The sequence below is a fragment of the Polypterus senegalus genome, chromosome 13, assembly GCF_016835505.1.
Source record: "Polypterus senegalus isolate Bchr_013 chromosome 13, ASM1683550v1, whole genome shotgun sequence".
Lineage (NCBI taxonomy): Eukaryota > Metazoa > Chordata > Cladistia > Polypteriformes > Polypteridae > Polypterus > Polypterus senegalus.
In genome coordinates this window covers 93304032-93324319 of record NC_053166.1, presented here as the reverse complement: position 1 = coordinate 93324319, position 20288 = coordinate 93304032, and the positions used below count along the sequence as shown (strand labels likewise).

Below are 20288 nucleotides of genomic sequence, written 5' to 3'. Positions count from 1 at the left end.
GTAATGAAAAAGAAAAGGAAACATTTTGAAAATAACGTAACATGATTGTTAATATATATATGTATATATATATATATATATATATATATATATATATATATATATATATATATTCATACATACATGTGTACATATATACACACACACACATATACTATGGGGTGCCAAACACGCAAATAAATTGATTTTGTGAATATATAAAGTCGGCATCAGAATATATAAAGTCAAAACTTGAATATATAAAGTCATTCCCGAATATATAAAGTGAAAACTTGAATATATAAAGTCAAAACCTGAATATAGAAAGTCAGCGTCGGAATTTATAAAGTCATTCCTGATTATATAAAGTCAACATCGGAGTATATAAACTCTTTCCTGAATATATAAATTCAAAATCTATTGATTGAAACGACTCTGAACTGAACTAAGTGAACAAAAACGTATTCAGAAAAATAAATTAAAAAAACACTTCGGTTAATGTTTTGAAAATGATGCATGTGCCCTGACCAGGATTGGTTCCTGCCTTGCGCCCAGTGTTGGCTGGGATTGGTTCCAGCAGACCACCCGTGACCCTGTGGTCGGATTCAATGGGTTGGGAAATGGATGGATATTCCAGCACTTACTTTATATATTCCAGTGCTGACTTTATATAATCAAGTTTTGACTTTATATAGTTAAATGTAGTCATCATTGCATAACTTTTTCTCTACCATAGAAATTTAAAGACTAAATTCAACTTCCATTCCTAACAAAGATATTTCTGGCGACTAAATAGAACCTGCTTATATCCAAATTCGAGCTATTGAGCTGTCGCCAGCCTGCCTGAATAAGTCACCCTCGCTTCGCTATTACTTTTTTACTGTTCATTTAATCATGGCTAGTGGCGGACAAATTATAAAATGGAAGGAGGATTACACTGAGTATGGCTTTACCAAAACAATTATTGATGGCGAATCAATTATTCATAAAGCTTCAATTGGTGATCTGTTTTTCTGTGTTAACCTCATATTTTTTCATACTTCTTCTCAAACCAAGGGTGTGCGAGGTGAAAATGAATCAGTAAGCGCTGATCAATGTAATCGGTGTACCATGAAATCATGCACTGACAGAAGTTCACCTTTGCTTGGAATGCAAAGTGTGATTAAGTGCGTGATTTTTTAACGTGTTATGGAGCACATGCATCGAAGCTTCTCAGCTGTGCTTGTGCTAAGAAAAGGAAACATTTTAAAAATAACGTAACATGATTGTCAATGTAACCTTTTGTAAGTAGTGCCTGGAGGATTCAGTGTGGAGAAACTCTAGAGACAGCGTGTGTATTAACTTGTGGATTTTTCTGTGAGTATTTGGTGGCAGCATCACAAAGTCACTTCCGTAACACTGTGTTAGCTGCGGAGCTCAGCTCAGAGCGAAATGAGGTGAATGGGAGGGGAGATGATGACGTGACTCCCCCACCGCCTTAACTGTCAATCCCCCACAAAAACAGTCTCTTGGAATTTGCATAAGCACAACCCTTCACCTGCAATTTTAACTTAGTTACAAAGTGATCAAAACTCTCGTTTATCTCCTGCGTCCTCTCTTTAAACTTGTATGCCACATTACCCGTGGGCATGACAAATGCCAACGGCAGCCTGTCTATGAATTTAATTTAAACTTTAGGTTTACACCGTGCTTTGTTTCCCAAGTAGCAGCACTCATGAATATGGTTGTATATGTCACTCGCTCGCTTCTTATTGTTTCGCTGCCTTCTCAATTATATAATGCATGTTTTCTTCAGCGCTATTTGGAGCTCTTCCTGGTTTTCTACGTACTGCATTGACAGGCAGTTCACGTGATTACGTGGGAGGCGTGATGAAGTCACACGAAACTCCGCCCCCCCACGGCTTTCAAGCTCAACTCCATTACAGTAAATGGAGAAAAATACCTTCCAGTTATGACCATTTTGTGTAGAATTTCGAAATGAAACCTGCCCAACTTTTGTAAGTAAGCTGTTAGGAATGAGCCTGCCACTCCTGGGAAGATATAGATATATATATATATAGATATAGATATATATATATATATAGATATATATAGATATAGATATATATAGATATATATTTATATAGATATATATATATATATAGATATATATATATAGATATATACAGTGGTGTGAAAAACTATTTGCCCCTTCCTGATTTCTTATTCTTTTGCATGTTTGTCACACAAAAGCGTTTCTGATCATCAAACACATTTAACCATTAGTCAAATATAACACAAGTAAACACAAAATGCAGTTTTTAAATGATGGTTTTTATTATTTAGGGAGAAAAAAAATCAAAACCTACATGGCCCTGTGTGAAAAAGTAATTGCCCCTGAACCTAATAACTGGTTGGGCCACCCTTAGCAGCAATAACTGCAATCAAGCGTTTGCGATAACTTGCAATGAGTCTTTTACAGCGCTCTGGAGGAATTTTGGCCCACTCATCTTTGCAGAATTGTTGTAATTCAGCTTTATTTAATGGTTTTCTAGCATGAACCGCCTTTTTAAAGTCATGCCATAGCATCTCAATTGGATTCAGGTCAGGACTTTGTCTAGGCCAATCCAAAGTCTTCATTTTGTTTTTCTTCAGCCATTCAGAGGTGGATTTGCTGGTGTGTTTTGGGTCATTGTCCTGTTGCAGCACCCAAGATCGCTTCAGCTTGAGTTGACGAACAGATGGCGGACATTCTCCTTCAGGATTTTTGGTAGACAGTAGAATTCATGGTTCCATCTATCACAGCAAGCCTTCCAGGTCCTGAAGCAGCAAAACAACCCCAGACCATCACACTACCACCACCATATTTTACTGTTGGTATGATGTTCTTTTTCTGAAATGCTGTGTTCCTTTTACGCCAGATGTAACGGGACATTTGCCTTCCAAAAAGTTGAAATTTTGTCTCATCAGTCCACAAGGTATTTTCCCAAAAGTCTTGGTAATCATTGAGATGTTTCTTAGCAAAATTGAGACGAGCCCTAATGTTCTTTTTGCTTAACAGTGGTTTGCGTCTTGGAAATCTGCCATGCAGACCGTTTTTGCCCAGTCTCTTTCTTATGGCGGAGTCGTGAACACTGACCTTAATTGAGGCAAGTGAGGCCTGCAGTTCTTTAGACGTTGTCCTGGGGTCTTTTGTGACCTCTCAGAAGAGTCGTCTCTGCGCTCTTGGGGTAATTTTGGTCGGCTGGCCACTCCTGGGAAGGTTCACCAATGTTCCATGTTTTTGCCATTTGTGGATGATGGCTCTCACTGTGGTTCGCTGGAGTCCCAAAGCTTTAGAAATGGCTTTATAACCTTTACCAGACTGATAGATCTCAATTACTTCTGTTCTCATTTGTTCCTGAATTTCTTTGGATCTCGGCATGATGTCTAGCTTTTGAGGTGCTTTTGGTCTACTTCTCTGTGTCAGGCAGCTCCTATTGAAGTGATTTCTTGATTGAAACAGGTGTGGCAGTAATCAGGCCTGGGGGTGGCTACGGAAATTGAACTCAGGTGTGATACACCACACAGTTAGGTTATTTTTTAACAAGGAGGCAATTACTTTTTCACACAGGGCCATGTAAGTTTGGATTTTTTTTCTCCCTAAAAAATAAAAACCATCATTTAAAAACTGCATTTTGTGTTTACTTGTGTTATATTTGACTAATGGTTAAATGTGTTTGATGATCAGAAACATTTTGTGTGACAAACATGCAAAAGAACAAGAAATCAGGAAGGGGGCAAATAGTTTTCACACCACTGTATATATAGATATATATATATATATATAGAGATATATAGATATATATATATATATATATATATATAGATATATATATAGATATATAGATATATAGATAGATATATATAGATAGATATATAATATATATATATAGATAGATATATATATATAGATATATATAGATATAGATATAGATATATATATATATAGATATATATATATATAGATATATATATATATATATATATACTAGCAAAAATACCCGCGCTTCGCAGCGGCAAAGTACTGCATTAAAATTTTTATTAAGAAGAAAATTAAACCTTTTTAAACTGGGAAAATATGCCAATAATTATTTGTTAAGGATCTCTTTGTATACCATGTTGTCAGTTCGGCCCTCCGGTTGTAACATGACCGCGCTGAGCTTACTCTTGAGCATGTAACTTACAGTTGGCCATGTGAACAGTAATCTTGTCTCAAATCTCACAGCTTGGATTGCTGCTGTCATAATCAGTTTGAGTTTCATGGTTTGTTTCAATTATGACAGTATTTGCAGGATTTGTTGTATTCAAGTGACATTCGGCATCTGTCAAGCGTTGTAAGCACACAACCGGTTTCAGCAATAAAATCACATCCAGCTTTTGAGAGTTTAAACATTCATAAACATCAAAGTGTCCACTACTGAAATCGTCACCTGTGAATCTAAGATGTTTAAGAGGCATTGGCAGTTGTCGAAAGGTGTAAAATATTTGGCCATTTCGGTACACTTGAAAGCGACAACGAACAATTCAGCGGCAGCCATCAACTCACATGCAGAACCATAGGTGAAGGGCTTAAGCATTTCACTCTTATAATGCTCCTGTGTAGTATAATTATCTCCTGTACCGTCATCCGTCCACACATTGAACCTGTCCCAGTCATTCAATACATAAGACACAATGTTCCTCTGGATATCAAAAGTGAGCCTGATATGGCCGTGCAATATGTAACAAAGAGAATGGATAAGGTAGGTGGTATCTCCGGGCATGGAAACCACTCGGTAAGTGACAGTTCTTTGATCGATAGTGATCATCTCGATAGACATGGTAATGGGGGTTGGAATGATAAAGGAAATGGGTACCTGAGTAAGTGTAAAATACCTATACAATAATTATAATTGTAATAAACAAACAATAAAACAGCGGAGAAGCCGTGGATTAAACAAAAAGGCTGTAGTTATCAGTAGGGAGACGTGAATCCCGTGGCGAAGCAAGGAAGGGAATGTAGAGACTGGAGCGACGGACAGCCTTATATAGGCAGGCAGCCAACAACGTGGGAGGCGTTGGGATGGGAGACCCAACGCCGCCTCACACGGTGACCGAGCTGCAGGCTATGGGCGTATATATGTACGTAAGTAGGATTCAGTTAGCGTTGGGAACCCGCATAACCAAATTTCTTGAAGATGGGCCCATAAATAACAAAGACTGTTGAAAAGTTCAATATGGCGGCCGACAGTGGCATCATACCACTGAAATAAGTATGTACATTGGTTTCGGTTAGCGCAGGGAAGCCGCCTACCAAATTTCGTGAAGATGGGGCCATGAATAAGAAAGTTCAACATGGCGGACGTTGTTGACCGTTATGACCATTATGTGTAGAATTTCGAAATGAAACCTGCTTAACTTTTGTAAGTAAGCTGTAAGGAATGAGCCTGCCAAATTTCAGCCTTCTACCTACACGGGAAGTTGGAGAATTAGTGATGTTGGAAAGTTCAATATGGCGAGTGGCATCATACCACCGAAATACAGTGGTTTCGGTTAGCTCATACCAATGAAATAAGTACGGACATCGGTTTCGGGAAGTTGAGTAGTGGCGTTGGAAAGTTCAATATGGCGCAGTGGTGTCATACCGACAGTGGCATCATACCACGAAATAAGTACCAAATTTCAGCCTTCTACCTACACGGGAAGTTGGAGAATTAGTGACGTTGGAAAGTTCAATATTGCGGCTGACAGTGGCGTCACACCACCGAAATAAGTATGTACATTGGTTTCGGTTAGCGCAGGGAAGCCGCCTACCAAATTTCGTGAAGATGGGGCCATGAATAAGAAAGTTCAATATGGCGGACGTTGTTGATCGTTATGACCGTTATGCGTAGAATTTTGAAATTAAACCTGCTTAACTTTTGTAAGTAAGCTGTAAGGAATGGGCCTGCCATATTTCAGCCTTCTACCTACACGGGAAGTTGGAGAATCAGTGACGTTTGGAAAATTCAATTTGGCGGCCGACAGTGGCGTCATACCACCGAAATAAGTACGTAAATCGGTTTTTGGTTAGCGCAGGGAAGCCACCTACCAAATTTCATGAAGATGGGGTCAGCCTTCTACCTACACGGGAAGTTTAAAAATTGGTGATGTTGGAAAGTTCAATATGGCGGCCGACAGTGCAGTCATACCATCGAAATAAGTAAGTACATCGGTTTTGGTTAGCGCAGGGAAGCCGCCTACCAAATTTCATGAAGATGGGGCCATAAATAAGAAAGTTCAACATGGCGGACGTTGTCGACCGTTATGTGTAGAATTTCTAAATGAAACCTGCTTAACTTTTGTAAGTAAGCTGTAATCAATAAGCCTGCCAAATTTAAGCTTTCTACCTACATGGGAAGTTGGAGAATTAGTGATGAGTCAGTGAGTGAGTGAGTGAGGGCTTTGCCTTTTATTATTGATAGATAGATAGATAGATAGATAGATAGATAGATAGATAGATAGATAGATAGATAGATAGATAGATAGATAGATAGATAGATAGATAGATAGATAGATAGATAGATAGATAGATAGATAGATAGATAGATAGATACACATATACATATACATATATATATATATATAATGTAGATAGGGGGGTGTGTGTGTGTGTATATATATATATATACACATACATATACTTGTGTGTATGTTTGTATGTGTCTATATGTGTGTGTATAGCTTTGGTCTATGAGTGCAAGGGAAAAATAATAAAATATAGTCTATAAGTTATTAAACAGTAAAACATTAACGTTTTAAGAAGTACAGCTACATTGAGCACTACTGGAGTGGTTGCGGGTAAACTACATTTTAAAGACTGTGTAACACAACAGGTAAGTAACTAACAGCAGCTAAAATGTATATGGATCATCTCTCGGTAGTAGATCCCTTTTCAATCAATCAATCAACATTTATTTATATAGCACATATTCATACAAAAAAATGTAGCTCAAAGTGCTTTACAAAATGAATAGAGAAATAGAAGACACAATAAAAGATAAACATAAGTCAACATTAATTAACATAGAATAAGAGTAAGGTCCGATGGCCAGGGTGGACAGAAAAAACAAAAAAAAAACTCCAAAGGCTGGAGAAAAAATAAAATCTGTAGGGTTCCAGACCAAGAGACCGCCCAGTCCCCTCTGGGCAATCTACCTAACATAAGTCAAACAGTCCTCTTTGTATTTAGCGTTTTCATCGAAGGACCTGATGATGATGGTCACGTAGACTTCTGGCTTTCAGTCCATCAATGTAGGTGCATCATGATGCTTTGAGTAGGTGGTGTGACGGCTGTGGTATAGAAATTACATTTTCTATGTGAACGTTCAAATTTGTGCCTCTGGTAATGTGCCTTACCGGCATTTAAAGAAAATTAGTTTTGTGTCCTCTGCAGTGTTAAGAAAGAAAGGCTTTGGTTTGGGATAAAAGGAAAAAAGGTGTAAAGAAAGAAAAGCTGCCTTTTTCTTTTATATAGTATAGAGAGATGTGTTCGCTGACGTTATGATCGCCTTTTGGGGACAGTCGTGGTGGGTCTTGTGTAGACTGGTGAGACGTCCCTGCCATTAATCGGCTGTGATGGCACTGTCAGTCCTCCACATGTGTGCGTGTCTTCATAATCCGAGCGGACGACCTCATAATCGTATACGTGCAAAAGAAAGTGCAAATCGCCTTAATATTATTTGCCGCAGTGTAGCAAAGGGGTCCCGTGTTTGCAGTTGTCTGGGCTATAGCTCAGGGGAAGTAGGAAAAAAATTAAAAGTGCTCACTTTGACTTAAGGCAGAAGCGCAGTCAGCGTCTCAAAGGCCGGCACAGCTACGAATGCGGCAGCTGCTCGACTTTTGCAGGGCAGGAGACACCACTTATATATATATATATATATATATATATATATATATATATATATATATATATATATATATATATATATATATATATAACTGATCACCTATTGGCCTCACCCACTGAGTGCAAGGGAAAAAAGTAAAATGTAGTCTATAAGTTATTAAACAGTAAAACATTAACGTTTTAAGAAGTATACATTGAGCACCACTGGAGTGGTTTCGGGTAAGCTACATTTTAAAGCCGGTATAACATAACAGGTAAGTAGTACTAACAGCAGCTAAAATGTATATGGATCTTCTTTTGGTAGTTGATCCCTTTTGAAAGGCGCTACACAACGGCTGTGGTATAGAAATTACATTTTCTATGTGAACGTCCAAATTTCTGCCTGTGGTAATGTGCCTTACCGTCATTACCAGCAATTAAAAGAAAATCATTTTTGTGTCCTCTGCAGTGTTAAGAGAGAAAGGCTTTGGTTTGGGATAAAAGGAAAAAGGTGTAAAGAAAGGAAACTTGCGTTTTTCTTTTATATAGTGTAGAGAGAGGTCTTCGCTGACGATATGAGCGTCGCGGTGGGTCTCATGTAGACTGGAGAGACGGCCCTGCCATTAACTGGCTGGGATGGCACTGTCGGTCCTCCACTCCTGTGCATGTCTTCATAATCCGACCTCATAATCGTATACATGTAAAAGAAAGTGCGAAGCGCCTTAATATTAGTTTGCCGCGGTCTAGAAATGGGATCCCATGTTTACAGTTGTCTGGACTATAGCTCATGGGAAGGAGGAAAAAAATTAAAAGTGTTTACTTTCACTTAAGGCAGAAGTGCAGTCAGTGTCTCAAAGGCCGGCGCGCGTAGCCCGACTTTTGTAGTATTTTTGAAGTGCAGGAAACGCCACTTTTTGCAGACACGTTTACGTGATCAAAAGTCTCTGCACTCTTGAGAGGTCTTGCTTTCTCTGCGTACTGCGTTCATAGTCAGTTCACGTGAGCCGCTCGGAGTACATGCATCGAAGCTTCTGAGCTGTGCTATCTCGTGCGATCTCACGATGTCCACGGCTTTATTTAATGTTAGCTAAGACCCGGCACTTAAAAGTTTCTCGCTACAGCAATTTTAACTCCGTTACAAAGTGATCCAAAGTCTCGTTTATACCTCGTGTCTTCTCATTAAACTTGTATCTCACGAATAAAGTATTCTGCTTTTCTTCAGCTCTTTGGGAGCTCTTCCTTCTTTTCTACGTACTGCGGTCACAGTCAGTTCACGTGATTACGTGGGAGGCGTGATGATGTCACAGGCAGCTACGCCCAACCCCGGCCATCGAGCTAACGTCCATTACAGTATATGGAGAAAAATAGGTTCCAGTTATGACCATTACGTGTAGAATTTCGAAATGAAACCTTCCCCTACTTTTGTAAGTAATCTGTAAGGAATGAGCCTGCTAAATTTCAGTCTTCTACCTACACGGGAAGTTGGAGAATTAGTGATGAGTGAGTGAATCAGTGAGTGATTGAGTCAGTGAGGGCTTTGCCTTTTATTAGTATAGTTACCCTCACACTAGTATGCTCTACATTTATGTGTAATTGTGCAGTTACCATTTCTCAATTTGCTTTTTTAATTTTCTTTACTCACTTCTTGGATCACTCTCTCATCCTAACACCATAAAAGCCATCCAACTTGTCTTGCTTTTATTTAATTCTATTTTTCTATTGGTGAGAATATCCAGTTCTCTTCTTAAATAACTTAAAAAGAAAATTTCCAACCTGTTAGTATTCCAGAGATGTTGCTAGAAGCATATGACATGGTGCAGCTTTTTACAGTTCTACGTGTCTACCAATGTCTACACCAGGGGTCTCCAACCTTTCTTCCCCTGAGAAATTCCCCTTTTACAAAATGAAAATGGCAGAGAGCTGCTCATGTTTTCTAATGTTTATTCTCATAGCTTATTTCATCCCAAACAAACTGAATAAGCTTGCTTTGCCTGAACATTTACAAAATTTTGGTGTCCACAACTCACATTTTGCATTAAAACATCAGAAAAAATATTTGGTAGTTCACCTGCAAGTGCATTTTGTATGTCTGTATGCATTTTCTAGTGTATCTCACATTATTGAATTAAAACATGAATGCTGTCAAAACAAAACAATGCAATTCCAAATACACAGATATTACTTATTCATTTGTCATTTTGTTACATGTCACTGTTTCAATTCACAAGAGTATTCACATGTCCAGTTTCATGTGTGATGTGTTTTTTAGTTAGTCAGATGACTGGCACTGCATGGAGTCAACAAGAGAGGTGTATGGTGGAGTGTAGCTACTTAGGTTCACTCTTATGGAGTCATTTAAATGTTCATCTGTCAGTCTTGTTTTGAACTTTGATTTCACGACATTCATGTCAGAAAAGGCAGACTCACAGAAGTATGTAGACCCAAACAAAGCAGACATTTTCAGAGCTGCTTGGTGAACATTCTTACAGTTATCTGGCTCTACTAAGCTCCAGAAATGCAGGGAATGCTGTTGAAACTTTAACTTCATATTATTTTGAAGGTTTACTAATATATAATATATAAAATCCAAGGTCTCTCTGTCTGCTTTTCACGAGAGAACTACAGTACATAACAGATTTAGATCTGTTTTTTTTCTGAGACTTCTCTCATTTCGCTATGTATCATAGTATGCTTGTGGTACCGATTTATTTGTGTGAATCTGAGAAAAAGGCAGCGGGCTGAGGGGAGGGGCCTTCCTCACTCACCTGCTATCTTCGGGCATGTTCCTTAACTAAATAATAAAGTGTTACTTAGGTCTTGATGAGTTTGAGTCCGGATATTCTCTTAAGTGTATGCCACATTGAAAAGATTTGCAAAGATCACCCACCCCTAATTTGACTAATAAAGTTTTCAAATTTATGTAGGATTCATTAACACTTTGGTGAGCTACTTGGAAAGGGGATGTGACCTACCAGTAGCTTGCGAGCGACGTGTTAAGAGACCCCTGGTCCACACAATGCCCAAGTTCGTTTATTCAAAAATTACTATGTTCACAAACCACATGCAATACAACAAACCTTTGCAACGGCCATACAGCATCAAGAACCTCTACCAAGATGGACCTTGCTTGGTAGTTGAGCCCTCAGCAATTACTACATCTGGAATTTGTTGATCAAGTCCCATACCTTGCCAGAGAACTGCCTTAAAATGCAACCACTGAGGAGGAACTTCAACACAGAATCAGCTATGCCAGCATGTCTTGAAGGCAGGGTGACTTACCACTGTAACCTTAAAACTACTGAAAGGATCCATCAGTATTGCATCCCAAAAATACTCCTCATTAACTTGAAGAACATCTATATCAATTACAGTCTTTACCAAAAAAAAACCAGCATTGAAGACATGATCTTGTTGGAGTAACTTAATTGGAAAGGCCACTTAATCTGAATGTCAGATTTCCATCTCCCAAGACAAGTCCTCTATGTCTAAATCAGTCAAGGTCACAGAGCCTTGGAGTAGCAATAGGATCAGATCAAAGACACTCTGAAAGCAGTATTAATAAAAGGGAGACTTAAGCTACTGAACAGTTTTTGCCACTACATGATTCATGAGACAGCACTTAAACTTCAGAATGACTACAACTCTTAAAAAAAGGAAACAATATAAAGACAGGGTGAAGAACCCTGATTTGCAGAAGCATCTTTCAACAAAACCTCCTGTACACACTCTGTGGATCAAGGGGTAGACTCCTCAGTCATCTAAGGACAGTTTGATAGGCATCATTCTTGAGTGACATCATAGAAATAGAAATTAATCAATACAAAGTAGTAGAAAAAAAAGATTTATGATTTTCTTTAATGGATAACAATCATACAATTTTACAGCATTACAGAAATGTCACACAGGGTGGAAGCATTTCTGCTATCCCTTTTTGACATACTGTCTTTTTCCTCCATTCCCTAAATAACTGTACAGAAGGTTAAAAAGGAAGAAAGGTATAACTTTAAATTCCAAAAAAGCAAAATTGATCTGCCCCCACACAGCGAAATATCTGCAAGAGTTTGTGTATGTGGTCTTGCTTATTAGCTGTGCAGCCTTTTACAAAGACAGGTGATTATTACTTCCGGTATAGGTAGATACACAGGAAGAATAAAAAAAAGACCATTCCTATTCACAAAACAAGAATATGCACTGGGGGACTTAAAAAATAAAGTTAAATTAAAAATCTATCAGAATGATACACTGCAGAATCAAAAAAATGATGATTACTTGTGGTCACCTCAGAAAATTGATTGCCACACGAGAAAATGTGGCTTGAGCATGTTCACCAGGTCTTGCTAATATTTCCTTGTCTAGGTGCCTATTTGAAAGAACATGTGCAGAGAAACTTGCCTTCTAAGCACCTTCCGGTTCTAACAGTAATCCTTTATAGTCCCACTGTGATTGATTACTTTGAGTAGGAGCAGTATCGCTGTGAACATCACCCAAACAAAGACAAGTCTTACATTGGTGGTAGTGGAGGCAGTCCAAGCAGATCAGTGCTTGAGGAACCTCCCCCTACCGCCCCTCCACTGCCTCTAGAGCTGTCATCATCATCCATTCTTCGTCCATGTTTCCTGAAGTATTTGTACCGCTGGACATAAAGTTTAACCAGGTTGTTGACTTTGACTGGATTGATCTCACCTTTTTTGCTGTGACATATCTGAAATCAAATAACAAAGGCATTCAGTGCTGAGGTGCCTGGCTATTTGTGGGATCAAGAACCTAAAACTAATTAAACAACCTTATAGTTACTACTGCGTTAAAAGTTTTTTTAAGAGGCACGGATGGGATATATTTTTGTTTTATCCAGAGCAGAAGTTGTTTTTATCAAGTACTATTTTATCTGACAAAATTTAAGAATCTTCACTAAGGAAAAAAATTCATATGGTCCATGAAACAGAATCCTTCCTCACAGTTTTATGAAATTTATATGGAGGGAGGTTGGGGCAAAAGGCAAGATTGAATAGTTGTTAACACTCCACATGCCAAAAGATTTACAGATTATAACTTGCAAAATTAAGACTAAGGAAAAACTGACCTTATGTACAGCCTTTCTCAGAATGTCTTTGTACTCTTCCTTGGTGATATCTTTTCTCTGGTAATATGGCTTAATGGCAAGCTTGACCTCCTCCACAGCACGCTCCTGTGTATGTAATTTCTTCAAGTACTGCAAGAATCAATACAGAAATTGAATAAACAATAATAAAAAGTGTTAGAACATAAGGATTTAAAACTATTTTACTTTCTTTATGAAGAGTAAACATGAGTGCCAAAATAAAAATAAAAAAAAAAAAAAAAAAAAAAATTCTGGAAGTTTAATTCACTACAGGGACTAGAATATGCTAACCTTATCTGAATCTTTGCCTTCTACATCTGTCCATCTGTGCTCATCTGAGGTAAGTATTCCTTTTGTTCCAGACATCAGCTGTGAGTCATTGACATTTGAAGGAGGTGGAGTTTGCAAGACATGGTGAAGGTGAGGAGAATTTTGAGTATTGCCCATAAGTGGTAAAGAACTATGAAGTATATATTGTGATGCAGGTGCAGAAGGTGGGATCAACGATGACGAAGTTGATGAGGAAGAGCCACTAATAGGAGCCTGGGAGTTTTTACTAGCTTGAGATAGAATCTGAGAAATTAAATAACAAAAAAAGACAGAATACAACCCATTAATAACATCTTAAAAGAATTGTATAAAGCTTAAAAGGAGGATATAAAATTTAAGAAGCAGACAAATACTATACCTGACTGGTTGCCTGAATAAATTCTTGGGCTTTGGCACGGCTGGCAAGATTAGCTTCCTCCATCTTAAAAAGCAGAGCTGTCACTGTAAGAATATGACAAATTGCATATCATACATTTATTATTTGTCCAATAATGTGCTTTTCATTGCATATATACTATAAGTAAAAATTATGTGAAATACTTCTGATTGTAAAAAGGTGAACACTGGGCACAGCAGACAAGCAAATCAGGCAAACATCTAATAATTAAGAGACAGCACAATAGTGGTTTTATCAGGATGACAACTGTGAGAAATCTGAACACAAGAAACTGTGCTTCACATGCCTGCTGTTCCTGCCAATAATGACCAACAAAAAGAAACACTGTTAATTTCATTTTTTTGTTTAGAAGTCAAATCTGAGCAGGGGTAAATGCACTTAGCAATTAGTTCTTTATAAGTGACATAAGAGTATCAGCAAGAGACAGAAATAAAAGGTAAGTACTCACATGCCAATACTCCACCTGCTGCACAGTCTACACCAGTCTGTAAGTTCCATGGCATTATTGCTGCACCAGGAGGTGTTGTCTGACTTGGTTTAGAAGATGTTGCTTCTCCTTGAGCAAGACTAGAGTCAGAAGCTGTCAGTAATGGAGGTACCTTTTTATCATCAATTACACATGCCTTAGTCCCATCAAAAATATTTCCAAGGAGTCCAGTGCCACTGTCTAAGCTTTCGGAACTTCCCTCTCTCTTTTCTGACTCCTCTTTGATGTCTCGACTCTGAGAAGAGGGTTCATCAGACAAGAAACTAGGTTCTGGTGTCTTGCAACTACTATCCACTGTCTGAGAGTCTGGTGTTAAATCTTGTGCGTCTTTTTTGAGGCCAATGGCAGAAACTAATGGTGAAACTTGCATTGGGGGGGGAAGGGGCGGGCTTGGTGGTTTTACTTTGCCCTCTGACTCAGACCATGACACTCCACCAATGCTGTGTCCAAGTCCTTCATCTTGAGTGTTAGAAGAGGTTCCTCCGATACATTTACTCTTGCCAATGTCTTGCCCACTACAACTGTCAGCCTTAGATTTTTTAAATCCACCACGCACCCCATCATCTTTCTGTACTGAAGATGAACTGCGAGATTTTTTCTTCTTTGGCTTTCCAGTCACAGTTATGAAAACCCCAGTCCTGTCACTCTCTCCACCAGTGGATGACGCTGCCATCTTTACCTTTTTCCCACTGCCACTCTTGGAGATTTTGTTTGATTTATTTCCTCTTATCTTTCTACCTTCCCGCTCTAAACCAGGAGGTGGCAGCAGACCTTTGCTGTTGGTCCCCGTGTCACAAACTGCACTGGGTTTCAAAAATGGGGAACGGCTTTCCTTGTCACGACAGAAAAGAACAGCAATTGAACTTCCACCAGGAGTTACAGAACAATCCTTTGATGATGGCAGGCTAGCTACACTTCCTGCAAGTAATGATGATTTTGTGCTAGTACTACTAGTGGTGCTACTCACACCTTCTCTAATTAGCACAGACACCTTAGACTGAAGCTTTGCCTTGTGTCCTACTGTGTGGCCTGCAGCGGAACTTTTTTTGGGGACTTTTACTTTCTGCTTTGTTGCTTTCATACCCTTGATGGATTTAGTCACTCTTGGAACAGCAATAGCCGTGCTCAGCCCTTCAGTGCTATGAAGGTCAGCCATGTGGCCTCCAGAACTGCTGACTCGTTGCTTGATCTTCTGGTGCTGTCGCTTAATAGGTTCTGCTTTAGAAATCCTGCGTTCACCAGTAATGGATGTGTCCCTGACTCTCAATTCATCACTCTGTGTTTCAAAAGAGTGGTCCTCATCTTCTTGATAATAATCAGACATATCCATCTCTTCCCCATCTAAAGAGAGAATTTCCTCCTCTTCTGGGCTTTGTGCCTCTAGTTTTCGGTCTCTTTCTCGTTCTCTTTCTCTAACCTTCATGCTAATGTTTTCTTCTTTCCTTCTCCTGTGCCTTACTCCTCCCAAATGTAGCATCTCATCATCTATTTCTGAATAGCCTTCTGAATCATATGCTAATGTGTGGGAGCGTGGTGTGGTGGAGGCAGGAGATGCAGATGAAAGTGGACTCTCTTTTCTTCTTCTATGTCGTGTCTCCCTCTCCCTCTCTCTTTCCCTCTCCCGCTCCCTTTCTCTCTCCCGCTCTCTCCTGCTTTTCAGGTCTGCTCTGCTACTGCTTGAATCGCGAACTCTGGAAAAGATACCACTACTTGATTTTCCATCTCCCCTTTCCAATCTGTGCTTGTCTGATTCAGAAGATCTCTCATTTGTTGGTGAGGTGCTTGTCTGTGGGACAGTAGTAGTGGTGGTGGTTGTTACAGTGATGGTGCGTTTGATAGCAAACAAATCTGAGCCATTGAGATCTTGAATAGATGGAGGAACTACCGGGCGTCCATCACGAATGCTCAACCTCTCTCTTTCTCTGTCCCTATCTCTCTCAGAAAGCCTACTTTCAGTAAAATGGGATCTTCTTCGCTTTTGGCTATGGCTGTGGTTTGAACTCCTACTTCTACTCCGTTTTCGGCTCTTTTTTCTTCCTTTTCTAGACTTTCTAGTGTCTTCCTCTTCTTTCTTATCTCTGTGCCTTTTTCTTCTCCTGTGATCTCCTTCACGGTCACCCCTGTTTTGGCTTCGGCTGCTGCTTCTTTCTCTCCTTTTCTTCTTGTCTCTCTCTTCTCTAGGTTTTCTCTTATTAGATCCATGATCAATAGATCCAAAGCCAGATGGGGTCGACCATGACCGTGAACGATGCTTAAATGAGTCACGAGAATTGGAAACAAAGTTATGTGTTCTTCTTCGACTGCTGCGACTTCTACTTTTACTTCGGCTTCTCCTTCTCTCCTTCTCCTTTTTCCCTCGTTTTCTACTTGCATTTTCCCCCTTTCCCTTCCTGTTCTGTCTAGTCTCACTCCTTGCTCGCTTCTTATTCTTCTTGCTCTCTCGTTTGTTTTTTCCTTCCCTGCGATCACTTCCTTCCTCTTTTTTTGGAGTAGAAATTGTTTTACTTAAAGTTTCCTTTCGTTTTTTCTGAGAATGACTACTACCACCATCATGAACTGGGCCTTCAGCTGAATGAGAAGTAACAAGGCCTCCATCCATAGTGCTATCCTCTACTGAACTCCCTGTCACATTTGAAGCACTAGTAACAGGCCCATGAGAACCAGTAGCATTTAGCACCACTGCTGTTAAATTGCTACAAGAAGTAGGAGAGGATTGAGAGGGTGAAGTACAAGTAGGCAGTGGATGTGGTCTATAGCGTTCTTTCCTACGGGTGACAATTTTTCTTCTCAAGTCAGCCATGCCAACACCCCTTCTCCATGCCCCAAACCCATCATCTTCAACTAGCTGACTTCTTGTATTTTCTCCAATTCCCCCATCGTCTTCATCCCCACCAACAACTACTCCATCTTCTTCTTCTGCATGAATTGAGATGAAGTCATTGCCTTCAAGCACACGAATAATACCTACTGCCTTGCCATGATAGGGAGAAGAAAGAGAGGTTTCTTTTGGCCTTGTAACTAATCGGCATGGTGTCTGAAAATGTCCTCCAGTATACTGACTTTGCACTGGATGACACAGTCTTCTAGGGAGTCTCAAATTGTGGTCATCATCTGCTGGTACAATTTCTCCTTCCTCAATTTCCGAATCAGAGTCTAGAAATTTGCTTATGACAACTCCAGTAGATTTAGAAATGCTTCTCCCAGCTTGTTTCCGAAGCATATTATCCATATCTCCATCTTCACTTTCCACTGCTGTATTTGACAATGAAACATGTACAGGTGACATTCTTGGACTTGTTTTGTCAGTTAATTTGAACGAGTCTCTTGTAGTAACTGTTACTCTTCTGTCAAGTGCTTTTATCTCTTCCTCATGAGGATGATCTGCTTCTGCGGGAGAGCTGTTTTTTACTGCAGAACTGCTTGGTAAAAAACCCTCCCTATCTTTTGCAATTCCAAATACCTCCAAAGTATATCCTTCTGCTTCACTCTCTCCACCTGTCCTATCTAAGTGAGACAATCCTTCAGTTCCTGAATCATCATCACTACCATCTTCCTCCTCTTCTTTTACTAAGGGTGAAGAAACTTTGCTGCCTGATTCTCCAATTCTTTCTGATTCATTATCCGGGGTATCTCTAATATAATCCTCTGTTCCTTTGCTGTCTCTCTTTAATTGAGCATCAGTGTCTTCAACAGTCTCTGTATCTATTGTCTCATCTTCCCCAGTGCTAATACTGCCATTACTATCTTGATCAGATTTTTCACCACAGTTGTCTGATTTTTCTTCAGGAGAACTAGGATTTGAGCCTGTTGGCTCAAAAGGGTCATACATTTCTTTTCCTTCTTCTTCTTCTTCTTCGCCTTCCCTCTCATCTGTTGGATGAAATGGATCATAGAATTCAATTTCGGAACTTGAACCAGAATCATCACCTCCTCCTTGCTGTAATACAGATGATTCTGTAGGTGAAGTAGAAGAAACAGGCTCTCCCCTTTCCCCAATATTAGAATAAAGAATTGATGTACTGCGATTAGAATGTCCTTCAGAATTAGCGGTGGAAGAGGATGATAAGGGCAATGCTGTACCCTTGCTTCCTTTTTCTTTATGGACATCTCCAGTCCCCAACTGAACTCCAAAATCTACTACATGCCCATCATTAAAAATTATTCCTCTATTGTCTTTTTTAGGTTTTGAAATCAAGCATTGAATTCCCTTGGTCGTCTGACAGTCATTTTTCTTTTTCCTGCAGCTGTTCTCAGATTTTCTAGTTCCAGTAACTGATAACGTTTGAAAGTTGCATGATTGTATCCTTGTCTGAGTGTCATTATGAGATATCCAGGGATGAACCAGCGCCAAGGATTGTTCTGGCAAAGATGATGATCTCCCATCAGTGATTTTCCAGGAGCCCAAGATGGCTAGAATCAGGTAGGCAAAAATAAACACTTAGTGGCTACTTTACACAGAAATAATCATTTCTTAATAAAACCATATAAATATCATTATACAAGGCATTTATAACATGAAAATATGAAATGCAGTATTAGCTAAGGAGGAAAAATACTTTTAAAATTTATTTACCTGATTTTGTCTGATCTGTCCTGCAGAATGAAGGGACAGAAGAGGAGAGGAGAGATAGTGAGGATGTTTCTTCTGTTTGAATTTCTGTTACCAGCTGAAGTTCAGCTACCTCACACTGAGTACTGTGAAGAAACCATAATGAAAAAACTTAAAACCACCACTACTAGCAAATAACTATACCTATATATGTATTCACTGGTAATAAAGAAAACAGCAAACTGTACAATGAAGATTAGAATTTGTTGAACATATTTAAAGTTACAGTCATTTTTCTGATATAGAGTGACAATTACTTTTATAAATAAACCGTTTTTGTGATTTGCAATGTCTCGAGTATATAGAAAACCTCTACTAAAAAACCATCAGCAGCTACTTTATTTTTAGGAAAAATAAACATGCAAGTATTTCATTATGTTTCATTATATATGTAATGGTATAACAACAGATTGCAACAAATAATACAATTTACAAGATGGCATCATTCTCAAGGCTGTCTTTGCATCCAAAGCCCTATCCTTATAAACAGCCAAGTGATAATTATATATCCTTTACTCCTACCAACTACAGATCACAAACTGTCCCTTCTATCCTATACTAAGGACCATGAGAGGCAAGTTGGAAATGAACCAGTAAAATGAGTCTCTTGTAAGTAAGAATTAATGTCAACCTCTGATAATAGTATCCTTTCCGGCATCACTACATTTAAACTTACACTCACCAGTCAAAATCCAGGTCCGGCCTGGAAAATTCTTGAAGTGTATGTGGGACAACTGAGCATAAACTCAAGAGTGAAAGAATGGCTTCTGTTAACCGGGAGGCTATTTCTTTCTGTAGTTCCCCTTCCTAATCCAGAAAGAACAAAAATATTTCATACATAAATTTAACACTACAAAAGACACAAATACATTGGTAATATTCCTATATCTTCAAAGTCAGACAAACATATCTTCTGAACAGCTAAATTCCATTAGTCTAAGCATATATAATGTGTGTTTAAACTTTTTTTTTTATCAATTTGAAGTACTGTTTTTTTTTTTTTCTAAGGAGATGAGGCTGCAGTCTAAAATGAAATTATACTAAAGGTGTGGAAGTTTTAGCTGTAAAATCAATCTGTCTTTAGTTTGTACAATTAACAATACTGTTCAATTAATATTGTTAAATAATGTATTACACCGATTTATTTCCAGTGTCCACATAGATACAACAGCAGAAAATATTAAAAAAAATCAAATAAGCAGAACTTTTTTTGGTGAAAAAAGTGCACCCACCCATAAAATACAAGTAAAGCAAGTAATGAACAGAAGAGAAAAGTGAGGAAACGGCTAAGAATCCAATCATCAAATTCATCTTGCCAGGTGATTTAGAGCAGGAAACACAAGTTTTTTGTATTTATTGCTGTTTATTCATCCTGCTCAAGCCTACTTTGAACTAACCATTCATCCCGCTGAAACACTGTATATACTGTAGTAAAAATACACTATCAAAAGAGTGAGTATTATGGATCATAGGTTTCATGGTTTGAATCATATTTTGATTTTAGGTTCATAGTTCAAATTA

At 38.7% G+C, this 20288-nt stretch overlaps 1 protein-coding gene across 2 annotated transcripts in view; it reads right to left on the bottom strand.

Annotated features, from left to right (window-relative positions):
- Positions 1 to 11674: 11674 nt before the first annotated feature.
- Positions 11675 to 20288, bottom strand: part of scaf1 (SR-related CTD-associated factor 1) — a 39700-nt gene continuing 31086 nt past the window's right edge. Inside the window, exons 3-9 of one of the 2 annotated variants that reach the window (XM_039776179.1) lie at positions 19450 to 19574; positions 18732 to 18853; positions 14120 to 18568; positions 13633 to 13715; positions 13236 to 13517; positions 12927 to 13055; positions 11675 to 12548 (exon numbers count right to left, since the gene is read on the bottom strand). In XM_039776179.1, coding sequence (XP_039632113.1) covers positions 12348 to 12548; positions 12927 to 13055; positions 13236 to 13517; positions 13633 to 13715; positions 14120 to 18568; positions 18732 to 18853; positions 19450 to 19574 — 5391 coding nt within the window. In that variant the 3' untranslated portion in view covers positions 11675 to 12347. The remainder of the gene's footprint in view (positions 12549 to 12926; positions 13056 to 13235; positions 13518 to 13632; positions 13716 to 14119; positions 18569 to 18731; positions 18854 to 19449; positions 19575 to 20288) is intronic. The other variant, XM_039776180.1, reaches the window with a different exon arrangement.